Source organism: Hippichthys cyanospilos, chromosome 14, assembly GCF_059441005.1.
Source record: "Hippichthys cyanospilos isolate Australia breed blue-spotted pipefish chromosome 14, RoL_Hcya_1.0, whole genome shotgun sequence".
Lineage (NCBI taxonomy): Eukaryota > Metazoa > Chordata > Actinopteri > Syngnathiformes > Syngnathidae > Hippichthys > Hippichthys cyanospilos.
Window position 1 is genome coordinate 12,281,721 of NC_142382.1, and position 25,106 is coordinate 12,306,826.

Genomic DNA, 25,106 nt, shown 5'->3' on the forward strand with positions numbered 1-25,106 from the left:
ATTAAACTGTCAAAATATGCGTAACATATTACCTCACATCATCACATCACGACTGATCTGGCGGTTATTTATCTTTTTTTTTTTTTTTGGGGGGGGGGGGGGGCAGACTCATGCAGTGAGTCATGATTTTCATCATCACACGAAACCATGAGGGAGAAACCGGAAGTTGTCGCAACGACTGTGACGTAATCAAACATCAATGTTAATGCATTCCAATATACATTGTAACGAATTTCCAATATAACATTTGTGGTCACAACCCGTTATTGCGCTGTCCTGACTAAGTTGAGCTCGTTCACATCGGCTGCTTTCAGCTCTTTTTGTTCATGGTTGAGGTGAGCGGCATATTTGTCGTGCAGAACTAAGTAGCGTAATATTGAATGAATGAATTTGTGTAGCAGGAAAAGTGAGCTGCTGAAGGCCTTCAATAATTCAGCCTTCAATAATTCAGCTGCATCGTCGAGTGTAGTGTAGTGTGGTCATTTGACGATTAAAAGTCCCAACCGGTATAACTTTATTAATCACATTCTAATAGAAACATTGGGAAATGGATGGTGACTATGAGTACTTAACCTCCGATTAATTGTCAATGATAATGTCAATAATGTATTTTTTTTAAAGAAAAGAAATGGGCAGGTGTTGTCTATCCCTTTTACCTTTTTTGACATACATATTAGTAAATATACAGTAAGTGGTCAGATATTATTTGAAACTCATTCCGTATTAGATAGCAAATTATTTTCTTATCTTTTGCTGTCGTAATTTCCAATATAGAGAAGATTTTGGCGACATCTGGCGGCATCTCAGGACATATCATGAAGAACACAAAAAACAAAGCTAGGTGAGTGTTAAGGCGAATAGCCAGGGCTGGTGTCGTTGGGGGGTGGGAGGGGGTGTGTGTGTGTTTTGACTGCAAATATGCAGGGCAATTGCTCTTCTCTACTGTCACTTGATCCAGGCCAAAGTTTCATACTTTTGTGTGATGATTTTTTTGCATGACCAAAAAGGCAGTGATTCATACAGTAGTTCGTTAGTAATGATTACTTTTGCCACTTTCAAGTAACTTCTGTCACCTTTGTGTGTTTTCTTTCATTAAATGAAAGTGTAGTAATAAACTAGCCTGTGCATATTTGACATTATTATCATAAATCCTACGCCAGCTATTATTTTTTTTTTAATATTTGTGTCGGCAATAGAGTTTTTATGTTTTTTTTTGTTTTTTTTTTTTACTAAATTTGTATTTTAAGTTATTTCTTCAATGGCATTTTTTCAGACACTGTTCACTGCCTTTTGCTGATTTACAGATACTCCTCTGTACAGGTTTTTATGACTGCGAATGACCTATGCTCTTCCACTACCGGCCACACGCACACAAACACACACCCTATCATATAAGTGGCACACACACAGAGGCGTATCTCATTACATCGTCCCCATAGTGCAGGCAGTGGGTGTTGCAAGAGGAGGCGAGAAAGGGAGCTTCACAGAGAAAGAGAGAGAAACAAGCAGAGTGACTCAGATTCAGTGTTACAGAGAAGGCAGGCACTGAATACTACCAGGAAAAACATACAGCACAATAGCGTGGTCCAGAGTCCGCACTGCCTGATTGTCTGTGTATGTGTGTGCGTGCGTGACAGAGGGAGCTTGGTGCGTTTCCACGGTTCTCCTGAGGCCGTGGCAACCATGGCGTCAGAAGCAAACACCCAGTCCAGAGTGATGTTCCAGTCCACGGGCAAAGTCGATGAACCAGGGCACCGCAAGCTTGGCAAGCTGACTGTCAAGTACAACCGCAAGGACCTGCAGAAGAGGCTGGACATTGAGGAGTGGATTGACGAACAGCTGCAAGTGCTCTTTGACTGTGAGGTAAGGGATAGACTCGTGGACACTTGTACATACGCAGATACGCACTAATAACAAGGAAGGCCATGATCCTATATCCAAATTAATTTTACGCTGAGAGTTATGGAGAAATTATGCAAGTGAGAATGCATCATAGATATCCAATATTGCATTCAGAGTAGTTCAAAGTGACGTCACGTGGTGTCCTGTCATGATCGTGAAAGGCTGAGTAATAAATACAAAGCTGCCCTGTGCATTTATAGTGATGTGCATAGATATAAGACACATCAAGTGTAACATGGGACACAATCCAATTACATCACTGGCTGCACATCGATTTGCATTGGATCTTCTCAAGGGGAAACCATGGCAACAGATGTCTCATCTCCCACATGAGAGATCTCCGAGGGATGTCAGTTGGCTAACATGGGATGACGATGCAGATTAATGATAACAACACCAAGGCAGGAAATAGCACATGATATACTATGAGACCATGAGCATGCTTTCGTTCACTTTACTGGTAATAAAACAATTACTGCATGTTCCTCCTCAGAGCTATAATTCAAGCAGGGACAACAAAGATTGTAGATAGCAATTTATTTATTTATCGTCTATGGTAAAAGGAATAAACGCCAACTTTCTGTTTTTGAAAGCATGGGAAGAATTTGACTTTGCCTCTTAAAGTACCATACTACTGGGCCTTTATCACTAGATGAAGCGTCGTCAGAATCAATTGAAACCAATTGAAACAGAATAACAAAACTGAGATCCTATTATAAATTGCCAAACAATTAGACACATACCAGTGCAACAAGTCTCTTAAACTGCCCTGAACACCCGTCTGCTAAACACAATGTTGGTTTATAAGTAGTAAATTATTATTCTCATATAGTTTTACTTACATAATCATTTTGAACATTTTTTAGGTGTCCATAAATTTGCTGTCATTTTGGGGTAACTAAGCTTTTCAGAAACCTCCGATGTTTTCAGTGACATCACAACCTGCATTTTTTTTTTCTCAGTCCAATGAAGAAGTACAGGATAAATATTTACAGTTATTATTCATAGTTATCGTCATAGTTTGCATGTATTTGGATGTAGCCAAGGTTAACATATCCAGTCTTCAGAAATAATAAATATTGTGAAATACCAGTTTGTGTTATAAACCTTCAGAAATCCATAATTTAAAGTTAGCTGAATGAATCGTGTCGCTACGAGAGGGTGTGCTCATAAAACACGAACATAAGCTGAAAATGTCCACCCTGTCAACAAGCTCGCATTCAGTATTGTTGTGTTTGTCCAAAATGAAATAACTTATTTTATTTCATATAAATTCAAATGTAAATATGCTCTTAACATACATATGCAGTCAATATAAATTACTGGCAGGTATCAAGGAGTCTAATCATCTCGTCATAATCATAATTTATGAAAGCCTTGAGGTGGGGGTGGCCAAAAGAGTGGCCAGAGGTGAAGCTGCGCCCCTGGATTTAGTCTCATTATCTGTTTGTTCTGCTCTGTAGTAGCATGATAACCAGTGCACATTCCCACTGTAAGCTTAAACGATGAGTCAGCAATACGAACACTGGTTTCGTCAAGCTATTGGATATCTTTAAATTTAAATTAAATCTTTAAATTATTGGACACTTTATATTTGATTCCTTTCCATAGAATAGAATTCTGCTGAAAATGAAGGCCATTCTTTAAAAAAAAAAAAAAGTCATTAAGTTTGGCAAATGATCATCCATATGGGATACATTAGTATATGCAGTAGATGATGGAGAGGCTTCACACATGGCCATATTTATTATAGTGAGTCATCATGTTAAAATATTTACTATTTATAAAGTTATGCAAAGCCTGTCTATGTGCACAGGATTATGGTTAGAGATTATCATACATTTTGCATTGCCTCAAGGGAAACATACTCTTGGTTGATGTCTTCCGCTTGGAAGCTTTTTACCAACAGTCCTTTGCATTGCTGTCTAAATTATTTAACCGCATTTCTAATTTATGCAAGCGCTGCCTTGGCCAGCTTCGTTGCAAACTTCACACCTTTGGAGAAATAGTAAACCTGATAGAAGGTGTGATCAGGAGAAATGGAAATGTCCAGCAGAGGTTCCATCGAAGGACGTTTGTGGAAGCGACAGCCTTTTTTAATCTTGTTTATGCAGGCTGCAATCTTTGCTCGCTTGCTCATTCATAAAGAGAGTAAATCAATAGTATTATGGGCTACTTAAATGATGTAAAAATATTGACAGATAAAATGCCCTTCCTGTCAACAGTCCTGTCAGCTTTTATTTTGTTGTGTTATTTTATTTTTCCTTGTAAACTGAATTGCAGTTTAATTATGTTACCCAGTATACTGTTTAATTATATTAATGCATTCATGTTGGTTGCTTGCATTAATTATGTTCGAAGACTGATACTGGAAATGGCTTTGCTGTCTATCGGGAAACACAAAACCGGTTTGATAAGTTGAATGTGTGTTGGCATTTTCACAGATATTTCTATTTCCTGGGCATGTTTTCCTTATTGTTAATGCAAGTAAAAACAAAGCCGTGTCTTGGCTGTGCTTTGTCTTGTGCTCCGTTATACCGGTGCTTCTCAATTATACAGTATTTTGCAAAGCCCCCTCTAGGAAAGAGGGTCATCCACGCCACCTTTGGCATAACCTCGCGCCCCTCCCAGGGAGCCCGCCCCACTATTTGAGAAACACTGCGTTAGACAGAGTCCATTCAGATTGTCCACTAAAGACTGTGATTAGCAATAGTAACTATAAATGCACAGTTGTAATATTTAGGAATTTCTAGTGCGCAGTCTGTGTGAGGTGAACTTTTTTTTTTAAGACAACGTTAAAAAATACTGAATAATAGTTAATGATTTATATTACAAACCCCAATTCCAATGACATTGGGGTTTAGTGTTAAGGGTAAATTAAAAACAGAGTACAGTACTACAATTTGCAAATCATTTTCAAATTACAAGATTTTCAATTGACAAGATTCACTCATTTTGAATTTGAGGCACTGTTTGCAGCATGTTCCAAAAAGCTGAGACACAGGGACGCATTTACTTCCATTGTAGAGCATTTTTCCTTTCAATAACACTTAAGTACAGTATTTGGAAACGGAGTAATTGTTAAAGGTTTGTAGGGGGAGTTGACAACATTCCCAGCTTGCTTTTGATTGTGTTGTGGGTATCAAATTCCAAATGAGAGAACATTTTCCTAAAATAAAATGAATCAGTTAGGAAATTAAATATCCTGCATTTGTAGTATGTCCAATTGAAGATATTTTGTAAATGATTTACAAATAGTTAAAATATGCCTTTATATACATCTAACACAACATTTCGTCTTCATTAAAAAAATAAATAAATAAAAATCAGTCCACTTAGATGACAGAGCTTTTTTTGAGCAGGAAACGGGACAAAAGACCAGACAAGACAGAACTCAATTGTTCTGTTTTCTGTACCAGTGTTTATTTCCGAAGCCGAGACTTTGATATTCATAAATTTCAATAATAGCTCCAACGTTTATTTTATTGCTTTCAACTGCAAAAAAGTGCTACTGAGATGCTGCCTAAAGGCCTCATTAAAGTGCAATTTCTTTTACGCTGAAAATAAATCATCTGCTTTGTGCAGTATAAAATGCTGAATTCGAAGTACTGTAGGAAGGTCACAAAAACTTACAGAAAAGTAAACTATTTTATTCTCCTTGCACACAGAAGCTGAGTATACATCCACTGTACTTTGAGGAATAATCTTCGAAGGGCTCTCCAGCATTGGAGGTTAGATGGGACGATAGATTACTGCAGGCCAACACACTTCATATGCAATACATACAGTAGGCAATCAGGTAGTCCGTCTTTCAAAACACAAACTCAACTCTAAACGGAAATGAGCATCATTACCCCCCCCCCCCCCCCCCCCCCCCCCCAAAAAAAAAAAAAAAAAAAAAAGTCCTGCAGAGCTAAGCAGAAATAGCACGGGGTCCATCCTGGCAACATGTATCAATTAAGAGTGGGCACGGGGGACTTGGCAAGAGGGTCCATCCACTCCCCCACTCAGCACTTCTCATTGATTAGTTCTCTTATCATCCGGAGAACCGTCCGAGGCCCTATCTCTGCCGGCAGTGAAACCTTCCCAACCGGAAAATATTCCCCTGGAAAAGCAAACTACCTTGTCAAATGTGAGCATACACCTGCTGAGTCTGGACATACCGATGGTAAGGTTCCCAAGCAGGACACTCTACAGTGACCTAAAGTCATTCTGAAGATGACACATTTGCGATATATCTTTTACAGCCTCAATTGGCAGTTTTAAAAAGTCACAGTAGTCACTACATTCGTGTCTTGAGTTAACAGGCACAGCGGAAACACTGACGCTCTATTTTACAATATTTTCCATCCCACTGACTGCTCAGTGGTGCGGAGAATCATCGCTCGGTGATTCAGGATGGGATGGACACTGTGAGCTTTTGTGTCATTCGTTAGTGGGTGATAGATGGATAGGCAATTGGGCTGCAGAAACAACTTTGCTTTATTCAGCGTTATATTTTGGCTTTTGCAGGAAGAAGACATCCCAGAGTTGGAGATTGACATTGATGAGCTCCTGGAGCTGTCAGATGAGGGGCAAAGAACGCGAGTACAGGTGATTTTATGTAGACACAGGTTTCAGTTGAGAGGACACAAATTATAACCACCTGCACAACCATAAATGCAAATTTAGTTGTTGGTTTTTTTTTTTTTTGCATTTCCTGGTAAGCTTGCTAGCACATGACAGTACATTCAACAATGATTAAACTTTGCAGCTTGTACCAGCATTCCTGACATGCACCCACTATTTAGGAACTTGGTAACATTTCCACTTGACCTAAATATGTGAATGTCTGTTTTGTGATATGGGCTGAACTAACACTGGACATGCTGCAGGTTTTCTATATTGCAATATTATTGACAAAAATGTCGGGATCCAAGAGATGCCCTGGGTCTTCGATCTATTTTCCAGTTTATGCAAGGTGGTTTTGGTAGCGTTGGCTGAGGGTTCTCAAGTTCCTCCACACCAAACACCATCTGGCTCACCAATGATTATTTGATGAAACGTTGTATGCCAATACTCCATAGTGTAGAAATGGATAATGTGTTTTCTGTGCTTGCTTTCAGGAGCTCTTGCAGGAATGCAGGAAACCAATAGAGGTGAGAAGTTAAATTTGACCTACTTGATATTGCATGCAGGGTGTTGTCTGGATCACAGTCCAGGACTTGTGTTTAAATGTGTTCGGGCCTTGTTGTGTGGATTTTGCATGGTTTTGCAGTTCTTGCATTGAAAACCGTTCTTTCCCCTAGATTCTGAAAACAGGCATGTTAGGATAATGGAGGACTCAAGCGTTCTCAAATGGGAATACGGTTACACCTAAGGATAGATGAAAGCTCTTCAGGGGGTATAATGAGGTTTTAGGAATTTCTGCAGGTACAGTACAGTATAAGCAAATGTAATGCCTTTTAATTTGGGTTGAATGAGAAATTTCATTTGCAATATAATCACATTTTGAAAAAACAAAAGCTGTGGTTTATGAGGCCAAAATTAGTCACCAAAAGCTATGCTAACGCTACGATGCTAGCTTTCATTGAGGTTTCCATCTCACAAGACATTGAGCTAAGTCACTAAATTTACAAAACTTTCCATATGTGAAAAAAAAACAACCCTCACCATATGTGTTGTGTATATATTGATGTTTTGGCTGCTTACATGAAAGTGCGTGTCTGTGGAAGTGTCTAATGGCTTTCGGGTGTGTGCCGCCATTGTAGAGTTAACTTTGATTCACGTGTCTTAAAAAAACTATTTGTAGTAGATGTCTTTCATATTAATTATTGAATACCTTCGTGTCCTATAATACATAACAGATCCGATATGTTTTAATATAGGGGCGGCACGGTAGAAGATTGGTTAGCACGTCTGCCTCACAGTTCATCAATCCTGGGTTCAATTCCAGCTCGCTTCTTCCTGTGGGGAGTTTGCATGTTCTTCACATGCTTGCGTGGTTTCTCTGCAGGCACTCCAGTTTCCTCCCACATTGCAAAAATATGCATGGTAGGTGTATTGGACACTCCAAATTGCCCTTAGGTGTAATAATGAGTGTGAATGGTTGTACAGTATGTCTCTGTGTGCTCTGCGATTGGCTGGCAACCAGTCCAGGGTGTCCCCCGCCCACTGCCCAAAGATGGCTGGAATAGGCACCAGCAAGCCAGTGATCCTTGTGAGGATAAGCGACTATAGAAAATGGATGGATGTTTTAATACAGATTAAATGTTGAGGAAATTATTTTAAGAGGAGTTTGGGGGGAAAAAAACGCAAGTCAAATAGCATTCACAATTTTGAGCTTAAAAAATTACAATTATTGAGTTTCCACAAGTGTTCAGGCCTAATTTACACCTTGTTATGCATTTTTCTTAATCAAGAGCAAATTAATTAGAACATGAAGTACAAACTTACTTAATGGTAAACTTTGTTAAAGTAACTCCTTTCCAAAACAGTGTGTTACTATTTTCATGGTTGTGCATTATCATCAATGACAATTTTCTGGTAGATGGACCATAACCAATAGACCAACTCAGACACACATGCAACAGCACTCGGTAGATTCCAGTTTAACACTTTGTCTTTAAAACGTATTTCTCAGGGGGTACTTTATTGAAAAATGCTAGACAACCACTGCATTTTATTGTCCATAGGCTTAAATGTGCGTAAATGTCGGTGTAAAGATGCCCTGAAATTGACCGACAGTTGGTCCGCTGCAGAACATGTGTTCATGTGCATGTTGGTCATTTGGGAAAAAAAAAAAGTCAATGGAGTTGTAAGCTGTTCAGTGATGACCTTGTCTGTGCATATTCCATAGGATTTTGTCAACGGGCTGCTCTACAGGATAAAGGGACTCCGCAAAATGTCTGGCCCCTTGAAGAAGTAGTTGCAGGTCTAATAAAGAATTGAGACAATGGATTCTCATTTGCACCAAGTCCCCATGTGTTTACCGTTTGGATGCCTGTATGTGCGGTTCACATCCTCAAGCGGGTTCCTCCCAACCTCTTTACAGGTCAGCATCAGTCAGTGTGGAACTCAATGATTTCCTTTGAGTTTGTGGACTGTTTTGACATACCTCCCCAAACATAATAATGCACATGCGGTATCAGCTGTAATGTATTTTTCTCATGTGTGAGACTGTAAATTTTTGTTTGCTTGTGTATGTACATATATTTTCATTCATGTATGAGTGCTGTATGACAATAAAATGAGACATTTTCAATGATAAGTGACATTTTATTGAACAAGAGTTGTCAGTTAACTTTGGGTATTATTTCCACTCCCAATAAAATGACTTGGACTTTTACAGGACAATAAGACCATTTCCAGAAAGAATTTTCTGACATTTTTCAGCAAGGCACGTCAAAGGGGATGTTGACATGTCAGGTTTAGGAGTAAACACAGCAAAAATCATCAGCAGGAAGGTCCATTAAGTATGCATCCATTATCCATTCCCATTTCCTGTCTGTGTACGACAACCTGAAAAGCAAACACATTAATGACGTCCATACAACGCTTAATGGAGCCCCCAGAGGAGTGTGATGATGGTTCCTCCTCAGTTGGCTAGACAGTGATGTGTCTTGATGAGACTACACTCTGCTGGTCTCTGTGTCACACATGAGGGTCTTTGGCTCCATCAGGGTCCATTACAGTAATTTACTTGGATCGCCCCCATTTCCACTGTAGAGGCCATCAGCCTCTTCACTTGTGAGCTCTCTGCCTTTCTGATTGACACAGTTCTGCAAAGTAATTATACTGAAAAACGACGACAAAAATAGATCTCGGCATCTCAGACGGCACCTTGCAGCAGCCACTGTAATCAAATAACGTGCAAGGAGAAGCGAGGCAATGCTGTGACATTCAACACACATCCAAACAATTATGAGCGAAGCTAAAATGCCTGCCAATAGAAAACAAAAAGCCTCACTAATCCTTTTATATGGAGCTTTGTCACTCTAGTGTTGACAGTCGAGGTTGTGAATCATCCCAAAAGAGCTCGAGATTAGTTTTTCGTGTGCTGTCAACATCTTAAAATCATCCAACTGCAAAGTACGGTCGTTGTTGCTTTTAGAAAGTTGAACACGTGAAAAACAATTCTTGAGGTGGTGCTGCTCAATTTATTTCTACTTTGATGAATTATGAAGCACATTGGCTTATACCATATTATTTACCATGTAATACTATTTCAATGTAAACTTAATTTATGGAATTAATCATTCATTTATTAATATTAGTTTATCACGTATATCCATAACTGGATTAAAAATGCATGTTCTGAAGTAACTATAGAGAAGTACTGTAACCATTCCACAGTGTTGATAAGGCCACCATCATCAGCAGCAGCGTCATCAGGACTTCCTTTTCTTTTTTGGTGCAGTATAAGCGGTGGTGTGATGCTCCTTCCTGTCATATTTATCGTGTCCTTCCCTGCGGATGTAACATGGTATGGATTGATAATTCATACAACACTAAATACTTTATGTGCATGCTGCTTGGGAATATGGCAACAGCTAGCCTCTAAATTATCTGGGTCACAGTCTGCAGTCACACACATCTATTTGGTGGCAGAGGAGAGCCACCGTGAAAGTGTTGTAAATCATAGTTAATTCATGTTACGCTACCTAAAGCAGCGATTACAGTACAGGTCTCCATCACAGGTGTGACAGCGTAGAGTGGCATCATGGTTACAGATACAACACCATGGAAGTTCATCATCATCGTCGTCATCACTGTCTGATGAAGGATACGCTGGTCTCACAGGTACTGGTGGCTTCCTGTTCTTGGTGGCTGGAACTTTAGTCTGTCGAAAAAAAAAAAGATAATGTACAAGTGATTACATCACTAGCAGCTCAGAAATGGTTATTTTTTTTACTTATTGTTTAATAGTGTACAAGCCTAATCATTGTGAAAGAAAAAGCTGGGTGAACCCAAATGTTTCAAGGCAGCAAACAGTCTTTGATCATTTTTAAAAAATGTGGTTCTTCCACATTTTCAACAAAAAATATGACCGCTATAACTGTACCCCAACTTAACCATAAATGTAAAGACAACCCAGCAAATTGTTTTCGATCAAACAGCTTAATTGCTTTGTTGTGCTAAAATTGTTAGAATAAATGTCCATTTACATTTTCTTCTAAAATTCTCTTTACTGATCGTATTTGTTTAATATGCTTGGAACAGCGTTTGTACTTTCGTTGTATAACAGCTAGACAATGACAATAGAGACATTTTATTCTATGCAAAAGCTGTTTCAACTTAAATGACAATTTTACTTCACGAAAACACAATTTGCTTTTTTTCTTTTTACAAGATTGGAAGACTTTTTCTTCTCTGTATTTTTTGGTCCAGTGTGTTCTAATGGTATGTTGTAGCCACTGGCCTCATCTAGTGTGGCTTCTTCAGAGAGCTGCAACAATAGAGACACATGAATTAAAGAATGTAAAACGTAAGTAGTTCCAAAAGCAATAACTTTGTGTTATTTGAGAGTGGCACTGTCATCCACGTGCACACCCATCATACCTGCTTTAAAACTCTCTGTATGGCTTCATCCTCCGTCTCTTCATCACTGTCTGGTTGCTTGTAATCCTCTATGTTAACTAGGAATACCATACTTTTTAGGTAAAAATTGTGCACATCTTATTTCCGAACAGTCAAATAATAAAGTTTATGTGTGTCTTTCTTGCACTGCAGTGATTTACTGAAATGTGTGGAACCTTTGTCTGGGTCCTGGCCTTTCAGCTGTGCCAGCCTCTTGGCCACATTGAGGATTTGTTCCGTGGACTGATGATCCTTTCTCAGCTCCTTATGGGCCTCTTCGAGCAAACGTGTCGCCTCATTCTCAAGCTGCCTCCTTGAGTCTTGGTTCTCATCCATATTCTCCTCTATTGTACTGTCCTCTCCTTTGTTAAGATCATTCATGCATCCATCTTCACCTGATAAGACAATTATTAGATAAGCTGTAGCTCTGATTAGCGCTAGACTGCAGCGTGACCTCAGAATGGCGAGGAGAAACAAAAGGGCAATTCAAAGTGAAGTTTCATCGCTGGATTATTAAAACCAATATTGTGAGGACATCAACTGTGGCCTCACTAAGTAACTGTTAAATCTTCTCCACCTTTATCAGGTCTAAAACTAGTTTAAATAACAAAGGTCCGAGCCAGATCTGAGTCCAACAGCGTCTGAGTCGAGGTGAGATTCTAACAAGATCTTGTAAAAATAAAAATGCTACTTTCAGATTTATTCTGCACAACATTTTTCTTCAATGGCATATAACCCTTTGCTTTACCAGATATGTAGATAAAGAATGAAAAAAAAAAACCAAACAGAATAAAAACAAAATTTGATGTGGTACAGCATGTGTCTAAAAATGTGTTCTTAAATATCAGCAGGTTGCTTCATGATTTTTCTTTCTTCTATTATGTTGTGGGTCCCGTCAGTTCTCGAGGGTTGTTAAAAACAAATTTTATAACCCCACTGTTGGCTGACACCACCTCAAGAAAAAGACTGCATGAACGCAATTTCTTTTGAAGCAGGGAATTGATTATTAGAAATAAAAACACAGAAGGACTCGGTCAAGTCGATTAATGTATTTTGCAAATCCAATGGCTATGTCCAAGAAAAGTCCGAGTCAAATGCCAAGAGGTCTGAGTCAGAGACAACAGGAAATAAATTGTGTAGAGTCCGGACTTGATCACTAGAGCCCCGCTTGTTGGAATACTGCCAATGACTGGGCTTATTGAAACTAATGTAGCAAGTGGTGAATGAAGTGTTTATCATTTGTTTTGTTTCTATTATGCAGGCCCTTCAAAATGAGACTTTACAATAGGGAAAATAAAACTGTGCATTGTTTAAATCTAAGTGCAGTATTTTAATAATCGTGCACTTGATTAATACTGATTTGTATAACTGATTTTTAATTCATAAGCCCTGCGTTTAGTGAGGTTAGTGCAAAATCATAGCCAGACTTCCAATTGTACTGTATAAGATACCAACCAAAAGTATGTTTCCCTTGAGGCAATGGCAGTTCTGAAATAAACATGGCGACTTATTGTATTATGATCATACTGAACCAGTACAGGTTCTCTCAGGCCACAACTTGACCCATGGTGGCCCCCACCTCAATATCAGATCCAATGTTGTAACTGTTTCATAGGTGTTTTCTTACTGTATCCAGGATTTTCAAACTGATTGTCAATGCCAACTTCCTCTGTCATCTGAGTAAGAAGATCATCTGCCTGCTGGGTCTGAGTCCTGTTATCTGAAGGCTGGAGGACCTATGAAAAGGGACACAGTAAGACATGTGTGACTCTTAACAAGAAATGTTCAGTTGAACAAGCGCTCACCGGTGGGGGAGCTTGAGAAGGAGGAGTTAGGCCCTTTAAAGCGGCTAACCGGTCTTCCATCTCCTGCAAAGAAGGCACTGCCATGCTGGGAGCTTTAAGGGCAGAGAGACGAGTCTCAAGCTCTTTATCAGAAGGAATAGATGCTGTGCAGGACATAGAAGCAACATCAGCAGGCGAAATAACTGTTACGTGAAGTGTTATTGTGCGTAAATACGAAATGATAATACACGTACTTGGTACAGTGTCTTCTTTCAACTTTTGAAGCCTTTCAGCGATTGCCTGATCTTCCTTACTTAGGCCTTGCCTAGGGAGACGCGCTTGAGAATCTATACTGCCTTCATGTGGTTGTGTCTTCTGTTCTTGCTGTTTGGCTTCAAATGCAGCCACCCGTCTGTGGATTCATTTGGTTTTCTTTTATGAATACACAATTCCTACAAATATAAGTTTGCAAACAACATTTTGGACTCACTTTTTGTAGTTTTCAGGGGGAGACCATCTTCCCGCATCGTTTGAGGTTTTTCCGCTGGAAACGTAATATATTAGTGCAGAATCAGAAAACATTATGCCTTGAATAGTTTACATGCAGGTGATGTGAATTTTCACAAGATCTACCTTGTAAGATTATCATGGCATTGCTTGCAGACCTTCTGCTGAGTAGTGCCATAACGTGGCACCACAGCAATAAAAGTCAAACAACTGGAGCAGAAGGACCGGCCACAACCTTTACAACCCAGCTAGGATCAAAATAAATGATTGATTGAACATATCAACACAAAACAGAAATAAAAAATAAATAAATTGAAAGGCAGGAAAAAAAGAGGAAACATCATCTGTAGGTGTTAGTTTAGCACATTTTACATGTTTAAAAAGGATTCAGTAGAAAAACATATTTACTCCAATCCCTTGTTCTGTATACAATATTACTTATATGTTATAGCACAACATGTTTTCTATAATTTATATTGTTTTTGTGTTTGGTACATGCAGCATCCACTTCAACCTGTGGGCCTGGAAGGGGGCTCCTACCACCTGTGGTCCCTTCTGGAGGTTTCTGATTTTCCCCAAATTGGGGTTTTTGAGTTTTTCCTTCCCTTTCTGGGAGCTTTGACAAGGGATGCTGTTGTGTACCTTATACTGAAAAGATGTCTCTGTACGACTTCTTTTCTCGAAAGAGGTCTCCACATGACCTCTTTTCATCTGTGAAGCCCTTTGAGACTTCGGTGATTTAGGGCTATATAAATAAAATTTGATTGATTGATTGAAAATACTAGTAAGTTATTTATAGTAGTAGTTATAATTCATAAGTTATAATATAGAAGTAGTATAGTATCTCAAAATTAAAATCAAAACCAGTCTCCCGTTGACACATGTACAGATCATTTTATAAGAGTGGCTAGTGAACACTTATCCAATGTACAGTACGCATACATATAACAAAGAAAAAAAATAAGGACATGACTCTTTTTAATGTGTACAGTTAATCTTTTCAAAGTACTTGTATAATGTAGATGTATTATACATATTATATATTTGTATTATACAAGTATTAATCACATATGGTAAGATTTAACATGTATACATACTGATACATAGATTTAAGTACACAGAAAATCTATAAGTGATATAGCATATGCGTACATTCGACATTGTCTTTTGGCCATTTAACCTCTTATGCACTTTTGAGCATAATTTCTTTACTGAGACCCTGCAGATTAAGGTCTCTAAAATATTTTTTTCTTGATTTAATATTACACTCAAACCAACATCCAGACACTCTAGAGACATTTCTGCAGTTTCTCAAAGTAGATTTTTTCACCTGATCTATTTTTGTCGTACTGTATTATTAAACTTCATTTTCTTAACAGCGAGTGATTAACACATTTTCACTTCTGTTGCACAATTACTCATACATAAACGCTATTTAAGAGACACAACATTTCATTATTTTTGTTCTTATATTTGATTTTTTCAAAGTCGGATATCAATCCTGTAATTTCCAACGGCAACTGGTACATTGGCAAAGTTGAGTTTGTTTAATTTGATGATTACTTGATTGGTTGGTTTATATCATACCAAAGGTTAGTAATTTATACAGCTGTTTATATCTTAAAGAAAAAGACCGTTTGTTTTATGTGCATTACGCCATAACGGCACATAATACGCATGTCAGTATTTATGAGCAATATGATGAATGAATGTGTGTGTTTTCTTATTTAGAGATGCTGAGTCGCTACAGAAAGAAACAGCTTACCTCTTTTTTAAAGACACCGAACTTGGAGGTACAACAATAACAACGGTTATCCATTCCTCCGCGCTGGCGAAATTAAGATACAGAGTGAAGGATACTTCCACTACGTAGATATGTAAGGCTTCAAAGTCAAAATAATCGGTGATCTAGCTTCCTTTAACAACCCAAACAGGAACAATTCCGGAAACTGCAAAAATGCGTCATATCCGGTTCGTGAGTCATCCAATGAGGTGTTGCCCAACCAACAGCGGTTCTCGTTCAAAACAGTAAAGAAGCTCACTCCTCGTTTGCACGACTGTTAGCGACAGAGAAACTTGAAATTTGCCACCAACAAGACAATTTGTAAGTGGTAACCGAACTATTGTCCCACGGAGCATATGTGATGTAGTAGGTAATGGGTTAAATGCGACCAATCTTAAACAGAAACGGGAATCTACCGAATTAAAAGATTATTACCTAGCTAACACGTTGGCCTCGACGTTATGCAAATGCAACACTAGCATTAAATTGCTTCCACTGCAACGTATCCTGGTGCATTGCATATTGTTAAACCCTTCTTTTGTTGCTCATTTCTCTAACACCGGGTGTTTTTGGTAGTTTTTGCATCGGTATCGAACGATGGTGGAGGACTTGGATTTCCCAAAAAATGCATGCCTTGTCTAAGATTATCTTTCTGTTTCCAGCTGTGTTCCAATATGGCAGAAGGGGAAGATGTGGAATGGGAGCTCTGTAAGGAAAACATTCAGCCTCTAAGAGGTGGGAGAAACATGTCATCTCTGCGCCAGGCACTAAGTCAGAGCAAAGACGGCCTCAGCCCTGCCATCCTCCAACAGAGACAGTATGATTGCTTTAAATAAAACGATATATGTACGAATATATGCAGTATTTAAATCATACTATTTGTAAAATGATGTCAATGTACGCTGCATTTTTTCATAGGGCTTTTGAGTCCGAATTGCGGCTGTACAATGGGGATGATCCACTTGATGTTTGGGACCGGTAAATCCTTATAACAAAAAAAAAGAAAAGTGACGTGAGCACAGTTTTAATGTTGCTGATTTTTTTTTTTTTTGCGATGAACAGGTACATCAGATGGTCTGAGCAAATGTTTCCTCAGGGAGGAAAAGAGAGCAACCTGAGCACACTGTTGGAGCAAGCAGCGACACGATACGCAGATGAAAAAAAGTATCACGACGACCCTCGCTACGTCGACCTCTGGATCAAATATGTGCGTCGCCTGATATTTACTTTGAAGGTGCCTCTTAAAACTGTGTGCTGTAATGTTAAAAACTAATATTGATGCTGTGTTTGGCAGGCAGGGCATTGCTTGGAGCGCTTGTCCATTTACAGGTATATGAAAGCTCAGGGAATAGGGATCACCCGGGCATCCTTCTATATAGCCTGGGCTGAGGAGCTTGAGAACCTTGGGGACTTCCTCAAAGCTGACTTGGTCTTCCAAGAAGGACTTTGTATGTTTGCCCAGCCGCTTGACAGGCTAAAGCAGTTTCACAAGTAGGTGTCCACCCTGCTATCTGTCTATTGATGTCAATATTAAAAGATATATTAAAATGATAAAACAAGGATACACACACCAAAAGTTGAGCTGCACCAAGGTGAAAAGGTAAAGCTGAAAAGATTGAATGATTTCCTTTTCCGTTTTACCAGTAGAAATGTACAGCCTTTACATGATGCATTATCACTGGCTTCCTCCCATTTTAAAATTATGCATATAGGGGTTGTACCTCAAAATTTGACCTTCTTGACAAGAAATAGTTTCAGATATCTTTAGTTTTTTTATGACTTTTACTTTAGAAAACAATGATACATTTTTTTGCAGGATTTTCGATATATTTTGAACCAAACCAGAAACACATTCATAAAAACAAAAATGCAAAAATGGAGGAAAATTAAAGTTTTTTTTTTTAAAGCTAATTCATTGATTATTAACAAGACAAGAACATCAAAACAGTTTCAATAAAAGAGAAAAGAAACCCACAACCCTGGAGTTGCACCAAGGTCACATAAAAAAGACTGAAATTACAAATCTTTTTTGATGCATCAGTAGAAATTTACAGCTTATAATTGATGCCTATAATTGATGCGCATTGGGGTGCAATGATTACTCAAGAACTAATCGATTACCAAATTAATCTTTAAATGTTTTTGATAATTAATTGATTGTTTAGAGGCCTAAAATTGTTCATGTACCAAGAATTTCAGCTTTTCAACAAGAAATATACTGTGCTCAAATTAGTCAGCTGTGACCTTTACTTGAGAAAACAATGTTCAACATTTTTAGGGACTTTCTGACATGGACAAAACCAGAAACCCAATCATTAAAAAAAATGTCCATGGATTTTCTGCACTGTCAATTTTGGGAAGAAAAAAAATAAAGAAATCAAAATGAAAACATTAAAAAAAAAATCCGGATTCAGCAATTCTTAAAATAATCATTAGTTACAGCCCTACATACATGTTAGGTTAAGTGAAGATCCTAAACTGTCCAAGATGTGTCCCGCCTCTTTCTGAATTTCAGCTGAACAGTATTATAGATGTGTCTTTATGAATTGCACACACACACAGAAACACACAAAAGCCTAATATTGTCATCAGGGGCGCGTTCATCTTTCACCGTCAATTTCCTGCAAATAACCCTAATGTTCTGTGTAATTAGATTGCTGCAGGCTCGCGCATCTCGCCAAGCGATGAAAAAAGTCGATGACGGTGACAGTGACGAGGAGTTCAAACAACCTGAAAGAGTTTCTCTTGCTGAGCTCAAAACGCGAGGGAAGAAAGGCACCGTGCCTATCGTCCGAACTGGAGCTGCAATTAAAGGTAAGCACAAAAAAATGGAAGCACCTACTCAAGCCGCATCTATAGAGCTTTTGGGCAAGAAAGTGTTGTGGAGAGTTTAAACTATTAATATGTTTGTAGGTGTCTCAAGAGGCCTGGGTTTATGTCCCACTTCCACTGGTGAAAAGAGCAGCAACAGTAAACTGGTAATCTTTGATGAGAGCAAGGCAACGGCCGGTCCTTCAGAGCCGAAATTTGAGCCTTGGTTGGCTCCTCCTCCTTCAAAGGCAAAGGAAAATGAGAAAGGGGTGCAGAAATGGTGCAATGTTAAGGTAAGATCTTGGTTCACTTTACTGTTTTTATAAAGACACTAATGGTTTTTGCTTACATTTGCCTCCATGGTTGTTCATCCTAGATGCCCCAGAAGTCCAAATTTGGAAACACACCGATGGCTGTGCCTCCTCCGAGACCTACTTTTGAACCATATGTTGACGAGACTGTTGAGACCCCAAAAATGTGAGTCATCAATGCTGAATAGATAGTCCATTTTTTGTATTATTGTATTGAAAATATATAATAGATTGGTTGATCTCCTTTGCATGAACTAATTTCTGCTCAATAAATTCTAAAAGTGTAATTGTGAAATGACAAATTGAGATCTCACCCACCTCCTTTTCGACCGTTGCAAGTAAGCATTCCCTGTTTCCTCTGTGGCGTACGACCTCTTTCTCAGGACGCCATGCAAGATCATCCCGACAGTGAACAACATTTTGTCAGCACGCAAGCCCTGCAGAGATGACACTCCTCTGAAAAGGCTGCTGGAGCACCAACATCATCAGAAAGAAGGCAAATCGAGCAAAGAGCTGGAAAAGAGCATGTACTGTAAAGAGCTTCTTTTTAGGGGCACCGTGGAATTTAGCTTAGAGGAACTGCGTGCCGAGCTTTACTTCGTGAAGAAGAAGTCGCAGATGGTCAGCTGCCCTGACAAGCCAGCGACTGAACCTGAGCCGAATTAACAAGCCAAACATGCTCATCATCAGAACTTTGCATTGTTTTAAATTGTCAATTTTTACCTGAAGTAACTAGAATGCACCTAACATTTTTTTAACACGTTACATTTTTGTTGTTTGAATTATTCTGCTCCTCCGTTGTCTCAAAATGAGGCCACCAAATTACAGTCAGTACATTCTTAGAAAAACCTGTGGGTATATCATCTGCTCTACATATGCAATATAGATTGTACTACATTCATTACAGTCACTCTTTGGCAGTGTTGATCAAAACTGGCCCCATAGGTTTAAATCAGGGCAAAACATTTTACTGTGTGTCACTTGTGTTTGTTACCCTTAGATTCCAATTTATCCAACATAGAAAAAAATCTCAACATGACTTAAACTATACCACCTTCATATACAGCAACTGCTTCTATCCCTACTTCTATGTTCAATAGCGAATTGTTCCTACAGTTCAATACTTTCTGTTTTATACGGAATATAATATACTGTACCGGACTGTGTTATGTGTTGTTTCACAACAGTTACGTTTTCTGAAAAGTTGGGCCCCAAACCTTCCTCAATAAAACTCTTCATTGGCTAACATTTTGTGTATCAATAATGCATCAATGGGGATGACCAGAATAATGAAGGTTTAATTCAGTCGTATATTGGGATTGCTTATTCATTAATAAACAATCAGAATGGACTGCACTACTGGGCTGCAATTAGCAAAGGTGCTGCTGATTCAGTAGTTTGCAGTCAAAAGCAGAAAAAAAAAAAAAAAAAAAACATGTGGGAAGTTCACACAGACTTCCAGGGCGTTGTTATTCTTAGCAGAACACAGGCAAGGCATTTAGAACAATTCTTAATTCCTCTAAACTTATTTTTTTAAAAGTTAATTCATTCATTAGTTGTCCATTTTAGCAGATTTATTTAACTTATTTAGCTATTTTCAGTCTTAAAAGGTTAATATTTTCATGTGGATTCAAACGTCACATACAATTAATAATTTAATACGTTTAACCCTTGGGTGTCTGGGGATTTTTCACTAGCCTGGCCTTATTATTACCCAACCTTAGTTGAATTTGAAAGAGCCATGACATTGTCAAACACAAATACTGTATACAGTATATTTACTTAAAAATGTTCAGTGGCCTCAGCCCTATCCATAAATCCATATACAAGGTGTATGGTGTATGGGAATATGCAGCTATGTTACGTGTTGTATGAAATAAAATGTTTCCCTGCAGGAAAAGAAAATCTCCCCTGCATCATTTAGTTCTTGGATCGAAAACCTTTTGTCAACTACAAGAACTTTGCATTCTGGGAGTCATGCTGAACCATTCATTTAAGTCATTGAAAGGCTTGCAAATGGCATAAGTTGCCCGCTAGTGCCCCCGGTGGTTTTGGCTTCTCAACACAAAAATTTCGAATGCACCCTGTTTCTGAGTTACCATAATGCAAAGATGGGGCATACATGATAAAACATTGGGTTCTCAATACTTCCTAATTGACAACACTGTAATTCTAATTTTAACGGCAGTAAATGAGCCTTACATTGGCTAAATTTGACATCTGCAGGGTTTACATCTCATCCTTCCGTTGGCGGGCATTTAGAAAGGACGGCAGAACAGCATATTGAAAGTGGACATGTTTTGCAATATTTTAGCCTCCTACTGTGTTATTGTGGTTTAAAAACACATTTCCCACATGCTATCAAGTGAAAATTACGTCACATTCTCAAGACTTGACTAGGGTTCGACTGTTTTCTGGTCATGTGACATTTGCAAGCTGAGCCGTGATTGGGTGCTACCTGAGCCTTGAGCACATGATGTCATTTGCAGTCAACTGCAAGTGGCAAAACATGTTTTAAAAGATATTAATTGGACATATATATATATATATATATATATATATATATATATATATATATATATATATATATATATATATATATATATATATATATATTTTTTTTTTTTTTACTAAATTAATTGTAGACAATATTACCATTGTACTGCTGCAACTGGCTAGATAACTTCTGTATTCCTTAAGGAAACTATTACACCCCTCTAGCTTGAAATTAATGGTTTGTAGATCGCCCTTCATCCTGCTGACTAAAATCATTTACAGTGATGATGGAATCTCCTTTATACGGAAACACGCTTTGCAGAACAGATGTTAATGAAAGGCTGGAGCATAGGTGGTCAGGTCATCAGCAAGTCAAATCCCCCCATTACAATGCTAGGCAGCAGTCTCTCCCCACACACTGGTGCTCACGGAACACTGGAGAAAAGTGATTTTAATTATTACATAGTGGAAATATGTCTCTGCCAGCCAAGAAGCTCTCGACTGGTGAGTTGCCAAACTGTCTACTTTGAATTTTTGGCCCGGAGAGCTGAGAGCAGCTGAAATTCACTGATAAATGATGGGAAACATGATGCACTGCCACGGTACTAACACAGCATAACCACATTATAATCTACGGCTCGCTTTTTGACAGGATTTATTAAAAGCTCATCCCATGAAAGAAAGCAAGCAGGCAGGCAGCGACTCAGATAACAGAAAAATCCATAGCGACTTCTTTTTACTGCAGAGTGGCGAAACGGTGTAAGCAGGCCACATTTGTGCAGGCGGGCCCTCAAAGCAAGCAGCTTTTTTGTCCTGAGTTCTTACTTTGAAAGACAAGCGTATTCAGGTTGTGTAGCCCATGTGCCTTTAACCCATTTTCCCCCCTCCCTGTTTCATTTTTGGAGATCACTTTTACATATTTCATAAAAGCACAGAAAGAATCCACTCATGGTTGGTTTGCTTTTGAGAACCTCCGCAGCATATTATTACTGTAATTTCTTCAGGGTTGGGTGTTGCTTTCTGCCAGGAAAATAAATGAATACTAGGAAAATAAGTCATATTAGAAAATAATATTTTCTTGGAAGATGTACCAAAGTTGTACCTCACAATTTAAAATCCATTCATTTATCCTGACCTGTTATTAATCTTACCGGTTCGCCTCACTGCCTCAAAGCTTTATTCCTGCATTCTATCTCATAATGTTGATTCATTATTTCCTATATTGTACTATATTTGGATTGAGTTATGGCTCAGCAATAATATTAAGGTTTTTATGACGACAACCGCTGGCCTCCGCGCAAACATAACAGCTAGGGGTACATTTCGTTTATCAGTTCTTGATAATACAGTCTATTCTCTTACCCATACTTGTGAACAAAGTATATTTATTTCTGTTTATGGTGAACTTCCCGATTGCGTAATTCTTACAGTTTAGTGAATTGGAATGTAAAATATAAAGGTAGCATGCATCCAGGCTTTCATAATGATAACTTGCTGGTTCAAACACAAACATATGCAGGCACATGCACGTACACACACTTACACACACACGCACATACACGCGCACACACACACAGGCACACACACAGACATTCCACTGACCCTGAAGCTCACAAATCTATTGAAATAAAGCCAGTGGTGATCTTATGAGTATGTTATTTAATGCATCCCTACTGGCTACAACCATTGTGTGAGTGTGTGTGTGTGTGTGTGTGGAGGGGAAAAAAATACTAAAATGTCATTGGGATGGAATAGATGTCATGTGTTTAATTAGCCCAAGACAAACTAAAGATGGACACTTTTTTTGCAGCTCTTTAAAAAGCATTGAACCAAATTAAGTGATTTTAAATTGAAATGGACAAACAGCATTAGTGTAAAAAACATGTTTTAATTGATTTAAATTTTTATGAATGTTGACTTAGAATCAACTTTACTTTTGTAGGTGTGAAAGGGCAGCATTAAAAGTGGCTTATTACAAAACTTTACATTGCTAAACAACAACTACGTAAACCATGTTTGTAAAAGAACACAGAGCCTTGCAAGCACTTTTGACATTGATGTTGACAAGTGAAACAGAGGCTGGGGGTCATATCACCACTCCTTCCCATGAGGCAAATTTTTTCATTGTGATGCATATTGCTCCAGTCAAACCTTTTTGGCTTGAGTTTATTTGATGTGTAAGGAGGAACGTCATAATTTAAGCCTCTTCAGTGGCCTCTGCAAACGTTCCTATTATCCAAACGGCATGTTTTGCATGTATGCCCCAAATCCTGCTTGCGCTGCTAGCGACGTCTGCGTGACTTGACCCTAATACACTTTCCTGCTTTGCGCCTCGTTCTCACGGCTGTATAAATTATTCAGGAAATAATTGTGATGGAAAGAGAGGGGAATGTTTCTCCCAAGTAATGAGGAGGGGCTCACACATAGACATATAGTTTTTGCCTAAGTGTGTTTTTTTGTGACCAAAAGAAATTTGCAAGGATGAGGATTATACCTTATATAGCAGGGGTTGGCAACTCTAATGCTCAAGGAGTCATTTTGACTATCACACAGAAAAGAAAGTGAGAGCCAAGAAACCTTTTTGAGATCGAAAGTAAGCATAACATGGCACACTACGGTGTCTCGGAGAGGCCATACTCTGCAAGCCTTCGCCAAGAGAGCAAGTTTCAATGGGCATAAACAAGGAAGCCACTTTTTTTTTTAACCAAAGTACTCAAATGATTTCATAATTTGTTCACTGTGTGGAGTTTGCATGTTCTCCCCGTGCCAATGTGGATTTTCTCCAGATACTCCGGTTTCTTCCCACAAACATGTGTGGTAGGTGTATTGGGCATTCCTAATTGCCCTTAGTTGTGTTTGGGAGTGTGAATGGTCAGTTGTCTCTGTGTGCCCAGTGATTGGCTGGTAACCGGTTCAAGAGGTACCCTGCCCAAAAACAAGCACCAACAAGCCTGAGACCCAGGTGAGGACAAGCGGTTAAGAAAATGAATGGATTCCTTGCATGTTGCTGCATAGCCTGGAAGACTTTATAATTTAATTTATAACAGCAAATCAAACAGCAAAGCTAAAAACGGTTGGGTTAAAAATACCCTAATTTTGCATGAAAAAAAAACCCAACCCAATAATTGGGTCAATTTGACAAAACAAACAATCCAGAAAACTGGGCTAAATTCACCCTAATTACGTATCCTCCCTTTTTTGACCCATAATTGAGTTGTTTTGGACCCAACACCACCATCAATCTATCTATCTACCTAACTGTTTTTAGAGTGTAGGGACAAAATAAACGTTTGAAGGGTTTTTCAAACTTCTGACTGGTAGTGACAGCTAACACCTAAAAATGCTTTGTTTTGATGTTCCAAGTGTACTAGTATCTTTTTCATCTTGAAAATAGTAGAAATACAGTTGTTTGTTTTTTTTTCAAAATCACCAAGATCCACCGCAAAAGGATGAAAGAATCACATGAATCACATGCCGCTCTGGAGTCATAGGTTTCAGACCCTTGTCCTTCAGAATAGTGGCGTATCACCCCCCCAACCCTTCCATCTGCCGTCCCTGACCCTGTCATTCCATGGATAATACATTTGACTGAACAGCAGCACAGTAGGTGAAGGCATCACCCTCATGCTCTCATGTCACCCAGATTACGTGTAAAGTAGACAGCCTGGTGGGGGCGTGAGGCAGATAGATGAAAGGTAACCCAGGTGTACTGGAGGTCTCCTCTCCTTACAGTCACTGGATACCAGACGTAAGACAAAAAGACTCATGCGTTCCATGCGCGTAGGCACATGCGCACCCTGCCATCAATTCTTTTACAAAGACAGCCCAATGAAGGAGTGGGAGGAGGCAGAGAAGGAGGGAAGTGATAAAAAGGGAGAGCGAGGGTGGGTGTGGTGAGAGAGAGAGAGAGAGAGAGGGAGCGAGAGAGAGAGAGAGAGAGAGAGAGAGAGCTGT

General features: G+C 38.8%; 3 protein-coding genes across 5 annotated transcripts; 2 read left to right on the plus strand and 1 right to left on the minus strand.

Moving 5' to 3' along the window:
* Positions 1-1,437: 1,437 nt before the first annotated feature.
* On the plus strand, positions 1,438-9,151 carry ppp1r14d (protein phosphatase 1 regulatory inhibitor subunit 14D). Of its 2 annotated transcripts, XM_088433349.1 has the most exons (5): positions 1,438-1,863; positions 6,415-6,495; positions 7,008-7,040; positions 7,770-7,935; positions 8,741-9,151. In XM_088433349.1, exons 1-5 carry the CDS (start codon positions 1,684-1,686, stop codon positions 8,830-8,832), a joined length of 552 nt encoding a protein of 183 aa, XP_088289475.1. In that variant the 5' UTR covers positions 1,438-1,683; the 3' UTR covers positions 8,833-9,151. The 2 variants fall into 2 exon arrangements, with proteins under 2 accessions (XP_088289475.1, XP_088289476.1); XM_088433350.1 differs by lacking the exon at positions 7,770-7,935.
* On the minus strand, positions 9,139-15,689 carry zfyve19 (zinc finger, FYVE domain containing 19). Of its 2 annotated transcripts, none has more exons than XM_088433348.1 (11): positions 15,517-15,689; positions 13,878-13,999; positions 13,735-13,788; positions 13,499-13,656; positions 13,266-13,357; positions 13,088-13,196; positions 11,637-11,855; positions 11,443-11,519; positions 11,231-11,329; positions 10,545-10,723; positions 9,139-10,350 (listed from the first exon to the last, which is right to left on the minus strand). In XM_088433348.1, exons 1-11 carry the CDS (start codon positions 15,568-15,570, stop codon positions 10,272-10,274), a joined length of 1,242 nt encoding a protein of 413 aa, XP_088289474.1. In that variant the 5' UTR covers positions 15,571-15,689; the 3' UTR covers positions 9,139-10,271. The 2 variants fall into 2 exon arrangements, with proteins under 2 accessions (XP_088289474.1, XP_088289473.1); XM_088433347.1 differs by having other exon boundaries at positions 13,266-13,408.
* A 73-nt stretch (positions 15,690-15,762) lies between these two features.
* On the plus strand, positions 15,763-19,872 carry bub1bb (BUB1 mitotic checkpoint serine/threonine kinase Bb). The gene is made up of 9 exons (XM_088433421.1): positions 15,763-15,855; positions 16,197-16,351; positions 16,453-16,512; positions 16,597-16,741; positions 16,829-17,025; positions 18,188-18,348; positions 18,448-18,638; positions 18,722-18,822; positions 19,040-19,872. The coding sequence occupies exons 2-9, from the start codon at positions 16,209-16,211 to the stop codon at positions 19,320-19,322; spliced, it is 1,281 nt and encodes a 426-aa protein (XP_088289547.1). The 5' UTR covers positions 15,763-15,855; positions 16,197-16,208; the 3' UTR covers positions 19,323-19,872.
* Positions 19,873-25,106: the final 5,234 nt, after the last annotated feature.